Raw genomic sequence first — 19843 nt, forward strand, 5'->3', positions numbered from 1 at the left:
CATTTTCCAATAGTTAAGAATGATATTGTATCTATCCTATAATATTAAGCATGCAATTTCTGTATTTTAATATCTGGTTATTTTTATATCTGGTCATTTTTATATCTGGTTACTTTTATATTTGATCATTTTTATATCTGGTTATTTATGCTCAACGGATCTCGAAAACGGCTCTAACGATGGTAACGAAATTTGGAACATGGAAGGTTAATGATACAATAATTCGATTGCACTATGTCTCATCCCTGGGAAAACTCGCTGAAAGACATTAAAAGGATAATTCATCCTTGGATGCAACAGATGTCTGCATAATTTCGTCGTCTGTCGATAACAGAAGATGCGTGTGCCTGTGTGGGAGATCAGCTGTGTAATCATTCAATCACCTCACCGTATCTCGCGAGAAATAATTATCTATAGTGAGGTCCACGTTATAATAACAGTATTTGATCAACTTTGGTGTTGCTATCCTTGTCTATTATTCGACAAAGCAGATAGTACTATCCTTTTCTTGCTCCACAACGATGCCAAATCTGTTTTTGACAATGTAGAAAGATAATTAATCAAGGCAGAGAATCGGCAACGCTGTTCTCCCATCTCAATCCACTGTCATTATAACGTGGATCTTACTATAGAAATTTTAACAAAATAATCAATTTGTTGACATGACATGGTTTATCACAAAATTAGAGTATATCATAATATTCAAAGTTAATCATTATTTTACAGTTTTAAGTGATTAGTGAGTGTTATTTTATTATTCAATTTGGATTGTAAACAATCTGAATTAGAACTTCTCTGTTTTTAAATATTTTGACTCAAAATTGGACCTGAATTCAAGTTTATGAAACATAAACTACTTTTTGGACCATTTTCAGTGTATGAATAAAAATTCGGGGAAGAAACAGTTTTGGGCTGTGCCTGTTTGGCACTTTCAACAAACATAATAAATATTTTTCAAGACTGATTGATTGATTAGATTGATTGATTGATTGAGTACTTTATTTATGTAGATTACAATAGATACTGGCTTATACACTTATATACAATAGCTTACAATACAGCAAAATAATAGATGAATTTATATAATATGGACTAAGAAAATAATTATTGAACTGTAATTATATGATATGAAAAAGTAATTTGTAATATAATAACTATAGATAATTATATTGTTATGCATCTACATAAATTGGCGGAGCTTTGGGAATATCAATGTCCATTCTTCGGAAACAATATTAAAAATATTCTCCCCATTGACTCTCTACCAAATCAATCTCTACAATATCACTGTTAACAATGTATTTAAATGCAAGTCGAAGACTCTTCCAAAATTTTAATAACTCGTTATGTCATAAATAGGGAAGGACGTACTCTGAGAATGCTAATTTGTTTTGTAAATGCAGTTTGACGAATATCATTGACAAAGGAGACTGATGATGATTATAATCTTATTATTTCCATCATATCACGGTGAATTCTGTGTGAGAGCTCTAATGTGGGAGCTTACGATGTTGGAGTACCTCAAATAAGAGATGAATGTGACTAGCTTTGTGGGGTGTTTTCATATCATGAGCCTCTTATCATTCACTTCTTCCTTCTTCTTCTTCTTCTTTTTTCTTTTTGTCTTGTTCGTTATGTACTCTTCCTTCTTCTTCTTCTTCTTCATCATCTTCATATTTCCATCTTCGTTATTCTTCTTCTTCTTTTTCTTCTTCTTCTACTTCTCCTTCGTCTTCTTCTTCTCTTCCTACTTCTCCTTCTTCTCATCCTCTCTTCTTATTCTTCTTCATCTTCTTCATCATCTCAATCTTCTTCGTCTTCTGCTTATTCTGCTTTTTCTTCTTTTTCTTATTCTCATACTTTTTCTTTTTCTTTGTTTTTCTTTTTTCATTTTCTTTTTTTTCTATTTCTTTTTTTTATTATTATTATTTTTTTCTTCTTATTCTTTTTCTCCTTATTCTACTTCTTCTCATCTACTTGTTATTCTTTTCCTCTTCTCCTTGTTTGTCTTCTTCTACTCATTCTTATTCATTATTTTCCTTTTTCTACTACTTCTTCTTCTGATTCTTCTTCTTCTTCTTCTTCTTCTTCTTTTCCTTCTCATTCTTCTTATTCTTCTTTTCCTTCTTATCCTTCTCAAAACTGGATAATGTATGTTGAGCACACTGCAGTACAGAAGTGGTTACTGCTTTCACCCGGCGACGGAACACACATCAAATGAATGAAGTTCAAGTGTCGCACAAAAGTCGAAGGACAAGGTGAGAAGAGGAAGTATAAGAAAAAGAAAAAGGAAAAATTAGAAGAAGAAATAGGGAAAGAAAAGAAGAAGAAGAAGAAGAAGAAGAAGAAGAAGAAGATGGAGAAGGAGAAAAGACGTAGTTGAAGAAGAAAGATCTTTTCTGATGGAACACAAAATGAGACCTCATTAAAGGTGTTGCTGAAGCCTCATCAACAGAACCTTCTGTTTTCTTCCATTTTCCTAACTCTCTCCCACTTTTCTTTCTCCTTCTTCTCCTCCTTCTCCTCCTTCTTCTTCTTCTTCTTCGTCTATCCCTTACCCTTCTCCATAGAATTCTTGTACTTCAATTTCTTCTTTTCATTTCCAGTCTCTATTTTCCCTACTTTCAAATGCTCTCTCTTCTTTTCTCGTCTACAGTATCTTCTCCTCAGTTTGGAATCTATATATATATAGACTATATATAATCTATATATATATATATATATATATATATATATATATATATATTATATATATATATATATATAAAAGCGAAATGGCACTCACTGACTGACTGACTGACTGACTGACTGACTGACTCACTCGCAGAACTAAAAATCTACCGGACCAAAAAAGTTCAAATTTAGTAGGTATGTTCAGTTGGCCCTTTACAGGCGCAATAAGAACGGATTTGGAGAAATTTCCAAAGATACGCCCAAAATCTGCGTTTTTCCAGCGTTTTTTTGCTTTTTCTCAGATTTATCGAGAACAAATGAACATAAATTGTTCAAATTTCGTGCAGAAGCTAAGCTAGGGTGTAATAATGTTGTGTTAGAAGGAATTTGAAATAACGCCAAAGATACGCCCAGAATCTGCGTTTTTCCAGCGTTTTTTGTGTTTTCTCAGCTTCGACTTTCTGATTGAATGAGGCATGCTCGAATGAAAAATGCAGGCGATCGAAGCGAGCCCGCTGATCTCATTCTTGGACGATCCAGTCGGGGGTCCAGGGGGCGGAGCCCCCTTGCTAGACGGATATGGCGAGCGAAGCGAGCCTGACTGATAGTTGACTTATAGCACAGAGGAAAGAAACACTTATGCTTATTCCGTGCTTATAGTTTCCACTTGTGACCCCCTATGTTGGAAAACAGGCTCAAGAAGTGTTGTATTGTAATCTTTGAAACAAGCAACTTTTAATCATACAGAGTTGATTGAAATCATGAAAACAGCTGAATATACAAAAAAATTGACAAGAAAATAACAAGAATAATTTGACAGTAGGTTTCATGGAGGATTCTTTTTGAAATGGAAAATAACTGTTTGAGAATCACTCTGCTGCCCAACATTTTTAAACCTCATATAAGAAGAAATTCATTTCTTGTAATGAGAAAGTGGTCATGTGATACATGATCTCTATACACAGTTCCAAGAGAAAGACCCGTATTAGCTTGTTGATGTAGAAGTTGTAAATTATTATATTGTATACTAGCTTACCCGGCGAACTTCGTACCGCCAAAAAGTCAATGTATCTCATGTCACACTTGAGTTCATTTGGTGAATCATAAAATTCATTTATTTACAATAAGGATATTCACAATGTTGTTTTATACAGCTCAAGTGCTATTTTTACTAACTCTGGATTGTGAACGCCCCATCTAAAACCATCTGCTATTAGCTAACTGCAGTAGTGATCCAAGCGGATAATTTGTGTAACTTAAAGTTGATAAGAAAAAAGAAGATTATAAACATACTAGCCGTCAGGCTCGCTTCGCTCGCCATATCCGTCTAGCCAGGGGGCTCCGCCCCCTGGGCCCCGACTGGATCGTCCAAAAATGGAATCAGCGGGCTCGTTTCGCCCGCCTGCATTTATCATTTGAGCATGCTTCATTCCATCAGAAAGTCAAAGTACTGAGAAAACGCTAATTATGGGCGTATCTTTAACGTTATTTCAAATTCCTTCTAACACAAAATTATTACACACTAGCTGAGCTTCTTTACTAAATTTGAACATTTTCTGTTCATGTGTTCTTGATAAATCTGAGAAAAAGCAAAAAACGCTAATTTTGGGCGTATCTTTGACGTTATTGTAAATTCCTTCTAACACAACATTATCACACCCTAGCTGAGCTTCTTTACTAAATTTGAACATTCTCTGTTCATTTGTTCTCGATAAAGCTGAGAAAACGCTGAAAAACGCTGGAAAACACAGATTTTGGGCGTATCTTTGACATTTTTTCTCAAATCCGTTCTTAGTGCGCCTCTAAAGGGCCAACTGAATATACCTACCATATTTGAACGTTTTTGGTCCGGTAGATTTTTAGTTCTGCGAGTGAGTGAGTCAGTCAGTCAGTGAGTGCCATTTCGCTTTTGTATATATAGGTGGCTGCCGTATTAACAGAGTTAGCTAGAGTTAGCGGACTCAAACCTGCGCTATCTGCTATCTCATCTGTTAATTTTTTTCTAACGTACCACTATAGCATTGAGTTGACACAGACTTAGCAAATAGCAGGAGCTAGCGAATAGCTCGACTAAGCCAGATAACTCCAACATTGTGAATACCCCTAATCAATATTTTCATTTACATCTCAATACGGATTTCCTATCTGCTTGGAACCACCGTTTCAATACCAGTGAACAATTTTATCACAGAGTGATGTGTTCATTACAGCTGGTAACTTCAGATGCTAAATCATATTATCACAACATGATCTTGAATCATGATGATCTTCCCGTTCTACATTAGCCGCTCGGCCGACAATTTCGAAAACATAGGTCTGTAAAATGGATTAATATATAATTATTATTAGCCCCCCCTATTAAAATTTCTGGTCAGATACCATCCCCAATTTTTACACAACATATTCCCAAGTTTCATGCCGTTCTGTCAAGTAGTTTTCAAGTCCATGGGGGACAAACAAAACTAACAAACAAACAAACAAACACACAAACAGACATTCATTTTCATATATAGAGATTAATCAGCTGAAATCATGTGTCAGTGCCTGTGTGTTAGCTGCCACATGCCTCAGCTGATGTTTATGAACGAATGAATGGAAAACGGTAGAGATGGCATCAATGAATTCTTCAGCTGTCTAAATCACAACACATTTTCCTCCAATGCACTTTCAATGTTATTTTCATATCCTGAAAAATTACGAAGGAGTGAGTCAATTTTGTTGTTCAACAAACATTACCTGTGAAGAAGTTCAAAGAATCCGTGTTCAAAATTTGATCAATTCTTTCTAAAGAAGAATATCCATATGTACCTCCTCATCCTCCTCCTTATACTCTTCCTCTTCCTCCTCCTTCTCCATCTCCTCCTCCTATTCCTCCTCCACCTACAGCTCATTTTCCAGTTGACGCGTCATCAACACTCTAAGGACCTCCTCTTGACTCTCAAGTTGGCAACTCTCGTCTCATAGTGACCCATCCGCCACTTCACAAAAGGAGTCAATTTCTTCTCCCACTTTCTTCTTCCTATTATTTTTCCTCTCCGCTTTTTTTCTACCTTTTTCTTCTCCTCCGCCTCCTTCTTTCTCCCCTATTTCTCCTTCTTCCCTTTATTTCTCTTCCTCTTCTACTTCGTCTACTTCTACTTATTCTTCTACTTCTTTTTCTTGTTCTTCCTCATTCTCTTCTACTCCTCCCTCTCCTTCTGATGCTTCCTCTCTCCCTTTTTCTCCTTCTTCTTCCTATTCTTCTTCTCTTCCTTCTTCCTCTTCTTGTTCTTCTTCTCCACCTCCTCCGGTCATCTCTACCAACTCTTCCACTTCAGACGTGGAATGTCAAGTTCGTCTAATGGCAACTTCAACATTCAATCTATTGATCGCTTTCTATCTCTCTTCAAATCCTTAGTGATAGACTAGGATGAAGTTCAATAGTAAGATTCACGTTCTAAAGTCAGCACCTGATTAACATTGGTGTTGCTATCTTTGTCTGTCATTGAACAATGTTTTTGTGACTTTCATTTCCATGTGAATTTGATGAGATACATCATAGAGTGTATTTATTTATTTTACTTCCAAGAAGTTAGAACTAAGTCTTTTAAATATAATTTTGTTCTAGTATTGACATGTCACCAGTCAAATGAGTGTTACTCAAAAATTGATGTAATGTGACGATAAATAAATGAAATGAAAAAGCAGATAGCTCAGTCCTTCTCCAAATCAACACTGTTGCTTAACCGTTTTTTGTATTCTTATCAAAATAATGAACCATCAGAATATTTCAGGTCCACAATGAAAATTTGAATGAATCACTCCGAAATTCTATATTATCATCTTCAAAAATGAAATATGTTTGAGATGGAGTTGATCGTCATCAAACAGTAATAGTTAAACGAGCGAAGTGAGGTCTAAGATTCATGTCGACTGTTTGGCATTTCTCTTAATGTTTAAATGTTTGAATGTTTGAATGTTTTAATGTTTGAATGTTTTAATGTTTGAATGTTTTAATGTTTGAATGTTTGAATGTTTGAATGTTTGAATGTTTGAATGTTTGATGTTGAATGTTTGAATTTTGAATGTTTGAATGTTTGATGTTTGAATGTTTGAATGTTTGAATGTTTGAATGTTTGAATGTTTGAATGTTTGAATGTTTGAATGTTTGAATGTTTGAATGTTTGAATGTTTGAATGTTTGAATGTTTGAATGTTTGAATGTTTGAATGTTTGAATGTTTGAATGTTGAATGTTTGAATGTTTGAATGTTGAATGTTTGAATGTTTGAATGTTTGAATGTTTGAATGTTGAATGTTTGAATGTTTGAATGTTTGATGTTTGAATGTTTGAATGTTGAATGTTTGAATGTTTGAATGTTTGAATGTTTGAATGTTTGAATGTGAATGTTTGAATGTTTGAATGTTTGAATGTTTGAATGTTTGAATGTTTGAATGTTTGAATGTTTGAATGTTTGAATGTTTGAAGTTTGAATGTTGAATTTTGAATGTTTGAATGTTTGAATGTTTGATGTTTGAATGTTTGAATGTTTGAATGTTTGAATGTTTGAATGTTGAATGTTTGAATGTTGAATGTTTGAATGTTTGAAGTTTGAATGTTTGAATGTTGAATGTTTGAATGTTTGAATGTTTGAATGTTTGAATGTTTGAATGTTTGAATGTTTGAATGTTTGAATGTTTGAATTTTGAATGTTTGAATGTTGAATGTTTGAATGTTGAATGTTGAATGTTGAATGTTGAATGTTTGAATGTTTGAATGTTTTGAATGGTTGAATGTTTGAATGTTTGAATGTTTGAATGTTGAATGTTTGAATGTTTGAATGTTTGAATGTTTGAATGTTGAATGTTTGAATGTTTGAATGTTTGAATGTTTGATATTTGAATGTTTGAATGTTTGAATGTTTGAATATTTGAATGTTGAATGTTTGAATGTTTGAATGTTTGAATGTTTGAATGTTTGAATGTTGAATGTTGAATGTTTGAATGTTTGAATGTTTGAATGTTTGAATGTTTGAATGTTTGAATGTTTGAATGTTTGAATGTTTGAATGTTTGAATGTTTGAATGTTTAAATGTTTATATGTTCCGACGTATATACAAGTTTTTTTAGGAAATTTTGCATTTCAAGGATTAAATAAAAGGAAAAAGGAGCCTCCTTCATACGCCAATATTACAGTAAAAATCAGACTAAAGAATATTATTCATCATAAATCAGCTGACAAGTGATTACACAGATGTGTGGAGGAACCAGTCTATTGCTGTACTTCCATAAGGTCTATAGTTTCAATCAGGCACTTGTGGATGAGAATACTGCGTGAGGTCTACTGTTCACAGAACTACTAGTAATATTAATTGTTATCAATGAAGAGCAAAGATGTTATTTGAGACAAAGAGGAATAAAATTATAATTGAAGGATTAACGTGAGAAACAGGGATAGGAGAAAGGGAGTACATCTAACGTTTCATGTAGAATAAACTCAAAAAATTACCATTAAAACAGAGATCAAAATATAAAGTGAAAGCAAACATGAGATGTGATTTGGAGCTCTGAATTTTTCATCAGCTTGGAATTACTTCCATCTGAAACAGGAGCAAAGATGATTTGCTACGCTTCAAGTTTCTTCAATACGTAATGAGAACGAAAATAAATAGAATTTGAAATTTCTTAATGTGATGTTTATTGACTCAGGTTAGGGAATTGCTAGAATAATTCTAGTTTGGTGAAGTGGGATGATAGAATTTTAGATGATCGTCTCTTGAAGATCTGAGAGGGTATATGAATATGAGCCTATTGAAGTTTAGTTCTCGAAAAATAGGGGATATTCATGGATATTTGATAATTTAAGAACGATATTTCTATTTGTTTAACAAAGAAAGAAGCCAGGTTAATTCCAATCCTGATTAATTCCAGTAGATCCATCTTTTTGAAATGGTCTTTTCTGATTTGGTTCATTCAATTTCTAGATAGAACGTGAAATTAATCAGGATTAAAATTTAACCGGCTTTTGTGCAATCGGGTCTTTGTGAGGGAAATTTTTGCATCCCTCTGGGAATTAATCTCAATTTATTATCTACTGTGAACATTTCTGTTTGAACTATGAATGTTATAATAATTTCTTCTTTAATGATATAATTTCTATTTTAATGATATTTCTTCGATAAGCAATCAACAGTACGATGGATGATAGCCTTTCAACATATTGAAGAAAAAATGAAACATCCACTTAACATGTTAAACTCCAGAAGTTATTTTTCAACGTATTTCATCGTGACTACTTCATTTTGAAATAAAAACACATAGATGTTGTCAGTTTTCTACACTGTGTAGAAAACTGACAACATCTATGTGTTTTTATTTCATCATGGAACGTTTCTACAACATCGACCACAACTCAGTTGAAGTTTTACTACTTCATTTGTTAGTTGAAAGATAATCCCATTATCTTTGAAAAAAAGCTTATTTTGTATAATTTTTAAAAAAACTTGAAAATGAATTGAACATCTGAGGCTAGTTATTTTTAATAAAGTTATTTTAAAGGAAGATACTATATGGGATTATTCCTCAACAATAAGATGTTAGATGAATTTGAGATTAGTGCGAACCTGCTATCGGAGTGAACTTTAATCGATCCACCCATAATGAGACACACGTTCTTAAGTCAGTATCCAATCAAAATTGGTTCGCTATCCTTGTCTGTCATTAGACAAAACAGGTAGTTCTATCCTTTCTCAACTCTAGAACGCTGCTGAATTGTTTGTAGACTGCAGAAATACCATAATATATTCCAGCTATGAAATCTCATAACTGAATCATGGGAAAGTATGTTCTCCTTGATGAATAGAATATAGAATAACCCTAGTAAAGACATTCTTGAAGTTATCTAAACTTTGCAGAGAAAGATTAAGAGTTATATTTATCTCTCAATTTCTGATTTCCAGTTGAAATGTGATTAATGAATATATTTCAGATAGTGGTAATCATAATTGACAAGAATATACAATAATTAATATTATGAATGAAAGATTTTTCATCAGAAATTGCAGTTAACAAACTACTAAAATATCAAATCAAATCAAATCAAGTTTCATTCAATTATATCACTTACATAACAAATTTCGTTACACTAATGCTGATCATTGAATACAAACACTACCACCGTAAACAAAGCCGTAGTGCATTCGTGTGACGTCAGCACAGGTAGGGCTCCTACACCAATAGAGATTGATTGATTTCAGCTGATCTATATCAGCTAGTGTTTTTATTAGTGTAGGAGCCCTACCTGTGCTTACGTCAAACGAATGCACTATGGCATTGTTTACGGAGGTAGTGATACAATGCTGTTTGCTTAAGGAAAATCTTGTCTGCAAACAGGAGTGGAATACATTCAGAACTCAACTAAAAATTCTTAAACTAAAATGAAAATACTGTATGATGATATTATTTCAAATATCCAATGGAAGCTATATGAATAGAACCAAGGACTTCGGCTACTGCAAATATTGACAAAAAACAAAATAGAGGAATTGAATTCTATATTAATTTAAAGGAGATGTTATAGGGAAATAATAATTATTTCACAGTAATCAATATTATAATATGATATTTCATACGGAGATGACTTCGAACACAACCATCAACTATAGATAGAAGGTGGTGGAAAAGGATATGTGACAACTATTCTTTCCTATAAAATCCACTCACTTTTCAACAAGAATCTCACTATAAAAAATTCAACTTCTCTCCTACCTATGAAACATTATGATTTGAATCGTCTCTACGAAATTATATACCTATGTTTTTTCTATTCTTTTATTTGTTTCGATAAATACATAACTATGCTTGTAAAATAACTTTACTTATATGGGGTACTTTTGTTCAAATAAATAAAAGCAATGTAATAACTTGTAGTACCCTTTTTTTAAAACCTTTAAAATATTTCAACAACAAGTTTCGACCATGAACTTAAAAATTACCTATGGTCAAAACTGGTAGTTGAATATTTCAAAGTTTTAAATGAAGGGTACTACAAGTTTTTATATTGTTTTTATCAACTATGCTTGTTTCTGTTATTGCGTAACTTGTATTATACTTTCCTGTAATCGATGACTTCAAGATAAATTTCAATTTCAATTTTGCAGAGAACCAATTGGACACTTGGCGAATTCTTGGGTACCCTCAAACTATGTTCAGGAAAAGACAATTGGATTCTATAGGAGGTGGGAGTTTATTGAAAAAAAGGTTCCCAAATCAAAAATTTGTCGAGAATCCCCACAAAAATTATCAAATTTTTGACAGAGAATTTTTGGGGAAGCTGCACCATCAAGAAATTGACCCAAATATTCTGGAAGACATTTTAAATGTTGACCAAGATTCACTGGGAACTTTGACTGGAAAAAGGCAGATGGACTCTATAGGTGGGGGAAGCCTCCTTAAGAGGAGCATTTTTGGGGATAAAAATGTGTTGAAACACAAATTTGAGCAAAATCTCCCACAGAAATCAACAAATTTCGACTACAACTTTGAATTTTCGACACAAAAACGACAGATTGATTCCATAGGAGGAGGTAGTCTCCTGAAAAGGGACTCTCTAGATGATAAAAATGAGTTGAACCCTAAATTTGGAGAAGAGTTTTTGAGAAAATTGATACTGCCCCAAAAGGTACCAGAGATAATTTTGAATGAGAAACGTCAGATGGACTCTATAGGTGGAGGGAGTCTACTGAAAAGAAGCTATTCTGATTTTAGAAGTGGAGTGGAACCAAAATTCAGCGAATTTCCCTCCAAAAAATTGACGAATTTTGATGACCTCTCCGGATTTTTGACCGAGAAACGACAGATCGATTCGATAGGGGGAGGAAGTCTATTGAAAAGAAACTCTCCTAACTTTAGTACTTAGTTTGAACCAAAAGTTCAAGAAAAATAAATCCTTCATATTTTTTGTCAAAATGGACAAATTCTGACAATGACCTCAGTTTATTCACAAGAAAACGTCAATTGGAGGGGCAGTTTACTCAAGATAAATTCTAGGGATGTGAGAAGTCGATTACAATGATAACTTGGAGTGGACTTTCCTCGGAATCATTTATTCATTTATTTATGGATAATAAATTTTATTATTTTCATGATAATAATTCATTTCTCATTCAAAGATTCATAAAAATGGACAAATATCTGTTTCAACCCTTCATTTTTGACCCAATAACAAAAAAAATATAGTACTCAATAGGAGATTTATATCAAGCTTGAGAGAAATTCTCACAACGTGGGAACGGCTTTAATTTCTAGAACATCATCTCAAAGAATTGACAAGTTTTTGTTAAAAACTTGAATTTCCAACGATGAAATGTCACTTGTAATTCCATAAGAAGAGATAGTCTACTGTAAAGAAGTTTTTTTAATCAAATCAATCAATTTTGTTCTCTTATTTCTTATCCTAAAATATTAATTTTTATTGCTAAAGTCTTCCAGTGAAGCCTACAGTTCTAATCTATAATTCTTCTACTTTAAATTCTTTCGCTACACATTTATTTAATTTATACTTTTTTCACTTCACTAGCACTACACCAACTCGAAGGGCTTTGTTCTCTTCAACCTCCTTGTGAGTTCAGTGCTGTCTAGGAGTTGGATGACTTCGGTGTTGTCGTGTTGATGAAGACGTGACTCATGATGGGCTGCCAATCGTCTTATTTCACTGGTCACATAGGGGATGTGTAGATCTCGGTGCAAATCGCTGTTCCTTATGTACCAGGGCGCATTCACCATGTTCCGCAGTACTTTGTTTTGGAATGTTTGAATCTGATTGATGTTAGATGTTCTAGAGCAGCCCCAAAGCTGAATTCCATACGTCCAGACAGGTTTTAGAATTTGTTTATAAATCAATATTTTGTTGTCCAATGAGAGTTGTGATTGTCTGCCCAACAGCCAATAGATTTTACTGTATTTGAGTCCCAGCTCACTCCTTTTCATCTTGATATGCTCTTTCCATTTCAACTTGGCGTCAAGAGTCATTCCAAGGTATTTTGCTGTGTTGCTGTGTGGTACTACATTCCCATTTAGATTTATACGAATCGGATCATTGATATTTTTGTTTGTGAAGTTGATATGAATGGACTTCATCTCATTCAATCGGATTCTCCATTTCTTTGTCCAGTCACTGAATTTGTTGCTAGCATTCTGTAGTTTTGTGGCTGCTTCTTGTACTGTTTCCCCTTCTGCCAGTATTGCAGTATCATCAGCAAAAGTAGCAATTGTCACTGCATCCAATTCAGGAAGATCGCTTGTGTACAGCACATAAAGAACTGGTCCAAGAACACTACCTTGTGGAACTCCAGCCCTTATTTCCTTTAATTCAGAGACGTCATCACCTTGTTTTACTCTGAACAATCTGTTAGTGATGTATGATTTTAAAAGTTTTACAAGTGGAGTGGGAAGAATTTTATGAAGTTTATTGATCAGTCCTTCATGCCACACTTTGTCAAATGCCTGTGCCACATCAAGGAAGATTGCTGAGCATATACATTTTTTCTCTAATGAATTCTCTATTACATTAGTGATTCTATGTACTTGGTCCAGGGTTGAGTGCTTCTGCCTGAAACCAAATTGATGGGCTGGTATCAGATTCCTGCTACTTATGATGGGAGCCAATCTCTTCATTAGCAATTTCTCAAAAAGCTTTGAAATTACAGGTAGAAGAGATATTGGGCGGTACGATTTTGCTTCTTGAGGACATTTCCCAGGCTTTTGCAGCATAATGACTTCTGCCACCTTCCAAATTGAAGGAAAATGCTGTAATCGGAGTGATGCATTGAATAAATATGTTAGCATGACAATACCTTTCCTTGGAAGTTTCTTCAAGATTTCACCTGTAATCAGATCAAACCCAGGTGCTTTTTTGGAATTCAGATTATTTTTTATTTCTTCTTGAACCTCATTTATAGAAACTAGATCAATCTCTGTATCTAAATCATCTATTATATCTTCTATCAATTTCAGATTGAATGTTGTTTGGCTGAAAGATTTCTTCTAGATGATTAGCAAATATATCTGCCTTTTCTCTGTTATTTCTTGCCCAAGTACCATCTGGTTTTCTGATTGGAGGGGATTGTGATATTGGTCGCTTAATTCTTTTTGTTGCTTTCCATAATGAATAATCTGTACTGGCATCAGCTGTCAAATTTTGAAGGTAGTTATTAATGGACTCCTCAGTTAGTTTCCTTATCTCTCTTCTCAATTGTTGTGTTTTGTTATTCAATATATTTTTGTCAGCAGGATCACGAGTTTGCTGCCATCTTCTTCTTGCCCTTCGTTTCTCTAAAACAAGTTGTCGAATCTCCAGTGGGTAATTGCATCCTTTTGTTTTCCTGGTGTATTGTCTAGTGTTTTTCCAGGCTGATTTCTGGATTTGCCACATGAAATTTTCTGCGGCTTCATCTAACTGCTCAGCTGTTCTAAGTGGAATATTCAAGTTGATTTCATTCTCCAAATCCACTTTGAAAGCTTCCCAGTCTGTTGTTCTGTTGACTAACATTGGTCTGTCTTCTTTCTTTATTATTCGTTCACTGAGTGTGAGAATTACAGCTGAATGATCAGAATCCAGGTCAAAGCTCTCTTCAATGTCAATAAAATTACTGGATATTCTCTTGTTATGAAGAAATCTAGAAGATCTGGAGTTTTATTCAAATCTGTTGGCCAATAAGTAGGTGTCCCTGTTGAATGGAATTCGCAGCCCAGCTCCTGGATAGCCTCTCTGAGTTCTTTTCCTTTGGTAGTTGTGAGTCTTGAACCCCAATCCTTATGCTTGGCATTAAAATCTCCACCCACAATGAATCTATCTCCAAGCTGATGAAGAATACTGGTATAATCATTTTTCTTTAAATTGTAACGTGGTGGGAAATATGCAGCTCCAACAAGTATTTTCTGGTTGATAGACTCTAGTCCAACTACAGTTAGCTGTATTTCATTACTTTGAATACTGGAGTCTTCATAGTGTTTAATACTCTCCTTCACTATTACAGCACTTCCACCTCTTGCTTGATTTTGAGGATGAATAGTTTCGTAAACATTATATCCATTGATTTTGAAGTGAGTCTGCTCAGTTGAATGGGTTTCAGAGATAAGGCACACATCTATATTTCGGGTCTTTAGAAATATTTCTATTTCTTGTTTTCTATTATTATTGATATTATTTATTCCATTGGCATTCCAGGTGGCAATCCTAATATCTTGTTGGCTTGTAATATTCATTTTTTAGTTTTCTTCTCGATACTCTTACTCTTCCCTTCCAAGCTGTCAAGTCGTCCAGAAAGAATGTTTAAACTGTTCAAAATTTCCTGCAAAACCTTATTAACATCAACTGGTTGTTGTTGCTGTTGTTGCTGCTTTGGTTGACTCTCCTGTTGTAGGCTTGGAGTGGGTTTTGTTACTTGAGAATAGGATATTTCTCCAGTGTACTTTCTAGAAGTGAATTTCCTCTGTTGGGTTGTATGTTGTACTCCGCTACTTCTTCTATCTATGTTGTCTTTTTCAGTTCTTCTTCTCTGAAGTTCTTTAGCGATAAGACAGCCTCTGTAGTTAGCTGGGTGAGCCTCAGCACAATTGAAACATTTGGCTGGGGTTTCTTTAGCCTTGGTACATGAAATGGTCCAGTGTTTTCCAGCACACTTCACACACACAGGTTCATGTTGACAGTATGCCTGAGTATGACCAAACCGCTGACAACGTTTACACTGCGGAATCATTTTATTGCTTCTAATTGATTCAATTTTCACTTTCATATAGCAAATATGTTTAATTTCATATATTTTTTTTGTATCTTCAGTATTCTTGAATGTTAACATGAACATTGGGAGTCTGATAATGTGTTCTTTTCCATCCTTCTTCACTTTTTTCATTTTGTTGACAGCACTGATTATTTGAAAGCCTCTGCTTAGAAGATCGTTCTTTATATCCTCTGGATCGCATGATGGATGAAGCTCTTTAGCCATGACACGAATTGGACGAGTTTGTTTGTTTTCGTACGTGTGCCATTCATATTTAGCTTCATTTAACATCTTAGTTAAATCTCTGTATTCTTGTTCAGTTTCAACATTCAATTTTAGCTGGTTGTTGTTCATCATGTTGGCACTGAAATTGAGATTTTTCGATTTCAATGCCTCTTTAATCTTCGAATACTCTTGAACATTGCTTAATATGACTGGTGGAGGCTTGTTTTTCTTTTCTGTCGGTTTCATACTTGTAGACTCAGTTGCAGGCCTTATTTTTTCTGGTGAGTCACGGATTTTTCTCTTCTTTTGTTTAGGGAGAATCCATGCAGTCTCTGATGCCACCATTTTCTCTTCTTCCTCCCAATTCGGTGGTGAATAACTTTTATTGCTACTTATAGACGATGCTGGTTGCATTGTATTTGAAGCTGATGATTGAATCTTCTGTGTTGTTGAAGATGCTGAAGAAAACATCTCTCTCAGCTGATTGATTTCCAACCGTGCACTCTCCAACTCCTTTTCCAGCTTATTCATTCTTTCTCTCTCTTCACTCTGTTGACAAGTGACTTCTTTCCATGCATTGTACAAAAACTGCTCTGTTGCAGTTTTCAGTTGGTTCGTTTTTAGAAACGATTCCGGGGAACTGTTGACGTTGATGTTGACAGTCATTGACGCTGAATCAACGCTCTTAGCCGGTGTAAGTTGACTCATCGTGTCGTCATCGGTTTCCTCCTCCTCCTCCTCGAACTCTGGCACGAGGAAAGTTGGCAATCTTTTGGGAGTCGACATTCCTCACATTCTTTACATTCCTTAGCCGGACTATATGATAATTCAGCACTGAACTGATTTTTCGGCGCAGGGCACTGAACTCGCGCACAACAATTAAAACACTGAACTCAGCACTTTAACTATTGCATACACTATTTCAACTATTCTCGCTAAAACAAAAACTACGTCTACTCGCTACGACTGCTCGATCGATACTCAAAAATATATTCTCAAAAATATAATATATATAAATATTCAATGATACAATAAGCATGCTCCTGTGAAAATGTAAGCATGCTCCTTATTTTCATTGAAATTAAGTGGTTTTAAGATTTCGAGTCTCTTCAACTACAAAACATCCAATTATAGTATAATATGAAGTTCAGCCTATATGGGAAGTGACATTAAATATTATGGTGAAGCAGAGAATCCAAATAGATCTCCCTCCCATGAGGATAATAGGAATGAATAGAATAGATACTATTATGAGGGGATTATTTGCATTGGCAGAAATATGACAGAATTGAAGCAGAATGGAGTATGCAGCAAGTTTGATATCATAGAATTCATTATATAAGATTGACATACAAAAAAATAGCACAACATTAAGTGCCAGTTGCACAAAACCCAGTTGAATTTTAATCTTGATTAAATATAGGACAACCAATCAGAGAATCAGTCTTTCCAAAAAAGCCTTTTTCGATTGGTTTTCGTGGAATTAATCACGGTTTTCGTGAATTTTGATCGTGATTAATTCCATGACAACCAATCGACTGTCTTTTCAAAAAAGCCTTCTCTGAGTTATTGGTTTTCGTGGAATTAATCACGGTTAAATTTAACCGGCTTTTATGCAACCGGGCTTTTGTGAGATTGACTTCCTATATCTCCCAATATCATCAAAGAGCTTGGAAAACAATTTGATTCTCATAATCCTCTGACAATATTTCAATATTTTTGCAAATATGATTTCTGCTTCCAATATTGTCAATAATTATCGCACAGTTATTCAGACTTTCAATGGAAAATTATTCTTCTGTTGAAATCTATGTCTTGAAAATCCTGCACGTTTAGCATGTTTGAATTTTGTAATGAATGAGTTTGTGCCAAAGTTTCCTGTACAATATTATTCCAATTTCAATGATAATCTGATTATGTTGGAAAAGTTGATTATTGGTTTTCCTATTTCCTAATTCTAGTGTTTAATGATTTATTGATTGATCAATAGATTCCTGCATGGATTTCACAACTTGAATCACACTTTCTGAAGATGCTTGCAGAGTGAGAGTTGAAACAGAATCTGAATAACTATAGTGAGGTCCACGTTATAATGACAGCGTTTGATTAGCAAGGGTATTGCCATCCTTGTCTATCATTCAACAAAACTGATAGCGCTATCTCTTTCTCGCTTTGCTCTGTTGCCAGATCGTCTTCAAACAATGTAGAATAATCAATTAGTTAACAAAATATCCAATCCTAATAATGAAATTATTGACAAATATAATTTCTTGCTTAATAAAATATAATTGATTATTTCAAACGAGAATGAACCGTTATTATCACATCAATAGACCCTTATCAGCTACCGTCTGTAGAAGGCATTGACAGGACAGAGGATCGGGATCGTTTTTCTCCTATCTTTCTCCACTGTCATTATAACGTGAACCTCACTATAGTGGTTCGAAGAAACTTTTGATTTCAATATTTTGTTCTGATACAATCTGAGTTCAAATCAGTGAGTGTTCCAGTTCAGTTTGAACTGAAATTAGTCATGTAGAGTGATTTGAATTTTCTTCTTATATAGCAGGAGCAAGGTGATAATTATATACTATTACTAGGTCACAGCCTAAATTCATCTACCCTTGACAGTGAGCAGTGAGACCAGGTTGCACAAAAGCCTGTTATATCCAAATTGAGATGAAGGGCTGGTTTCCGAGCTCGGAATTCAGCCAAGTTCTAGACTTTAAACAGCTGGAGTCAGAAAATCGGCTTTCCAAAATAGGGCGTAGTCGTAGTTTTTGTGATAATCATTATTTTCTCATTTCTCTAATATTGAAAACGTTTCTCCTTGAGGAGATAAAACATTCCTAAATAACTCAAAATAGCTGAAAGTCTACACTATTCTCTTTTTATTTCATTTAGTGTTCAATCTTCTAGTTTTTCGAAATTCAATTTTTAAACTTGGACTACGACTACGCCCCTTCTCGGAAAGCTAATTTTCTGACTTCAGCTGTACAAAGTCTAGAACTCAACTAAATCTCGAACTTCGAAATCGACCCTTTGGGCCGGTTACCGAGCTCGGGATTCAGCTAAGTCCTAGACTTTAAACAGCTGGACTCAGAAAACTGCCTTTCCAAAACGGGGCGTAGCCGAAGCTTTTATAACAGTAGTCGTAGTTTTTATTCTCTCATTTCTATAATTGGAAACGTTTTTCCTTGCCAAAATTAGACATTATTAAAAATAGCTGAAAGTTAACACTATTTTCTCTTTGTTTTATTTTGTGTTCAATTTTCCAGTTTTTTCGAAATTTAATTCAAACGTGACTATGACAATGACTGCGACTACGCCCCGTTTTGGAAAACCAATTTTCTGACTCCAGCTGTTTAAAGTCTACGACTTAGTTGAATCCCGAGCTCGGAAACCGGCCCTAAATTTCACGAGTACCAATCAGAGTGAGGTTTAATGATGAGAAGGCTTCTTGGATTGATTCTCGTGATTTTTAATCGGGATTAAAATATTCTATAGACTTTTGTGCAACCAGGTGTTAGTGTGTAAAACGGAAAATATAACCACTGGTGTTATCTCGATGGTCTAGTTGCACAAAAGCATTTTAACCGTGATTAACCATGAGAACCAATCAAAGAAGACCACTTTACAAAAACGCCTCCTGTGATTGGTTCTCGTGACATTTTATAATGATTTAAAGTTAACAGATCTTTGAGCAACCTGGGGTATGAGTTGCACAGATGATGAAAAATGGACCCTGATACAAATATATTCAATTTTGTTTCAATTCATAAACCCGATTGTGAAAATATCAGTAGAATTTTTATTGTGATTAATTCCACAAAAACCAATAAGGAGAAGTTTTTTCCTGGAAGAAAGCTTCTCTGTATGGTTCTTGTGAATTGATCACGATTAAAATTTAACCAGTTTTTATGCAATTGGCACATACGCTGCAAATAGGATGGCTCACATCTGAGAGTATTACTTTACAATAATGATGCATGTTAATCACGAATAATGCATGAAATGTCAAGCAATTTGAAACAGGGACACCCAGATACAACATAGTGATGGATGGAAATAAGTTCTTCAATTTCTCCTGTGTTTTTGATCACTTAAGCATGTGCCTTGAGTTTTTGCATGGTTTTCCAGTAATGGTGAGTCAACATTTTATTATCTTCCTTTGCTTTCTAGTTTATCT

The 19843-nt window shown here is 34.4% G+C and overlaps 1 protein-coding gene across 2 annotated transcripts in view; it reads left to right on the forward strand.

Moving 5' to 3' along the window:
* The window catches only part of LOC111046352 (orcokinin peptides type A), a 232108-nt gene that overhangs the window by 204257 nt on the left and 8008 nt on the right, over positions 1 to 19843 (forward strand). The window contains exon 3 of one of the 2 annotated variants that reach the window (XM_039440723.1): positions 10810 to 11814. The exons of the other annotated variant lie outside the window; for it this stretch is intronic. Within the exon in view, the coding sequence (XP_039296657.1) occupies positions 10810 to 11567 (758 nt within the window). The 3' untranslated portion in view covers positions 11568 to 11814. Of the gene's footprint in view, positions 1 to 10809; positions 11815 to 19843 lie in introns of those variants that run through there. 2 annotated transcript variants of the gene reach the window in all.

This window comes from Nilaparvata lugens, chromosome 14 (genome assembly GCF_014356525.2).
Source record: "Nilaparvata lugens isolate BPH chromosome 14, ASM1435652v1, whole genome shotgun sequence".
NCBI lineage: Eukaryota > Metazoa > Arthropoda > Insecta > Hemiptera > Delphacidae > Nilaparvata > Nilaparvata lugens.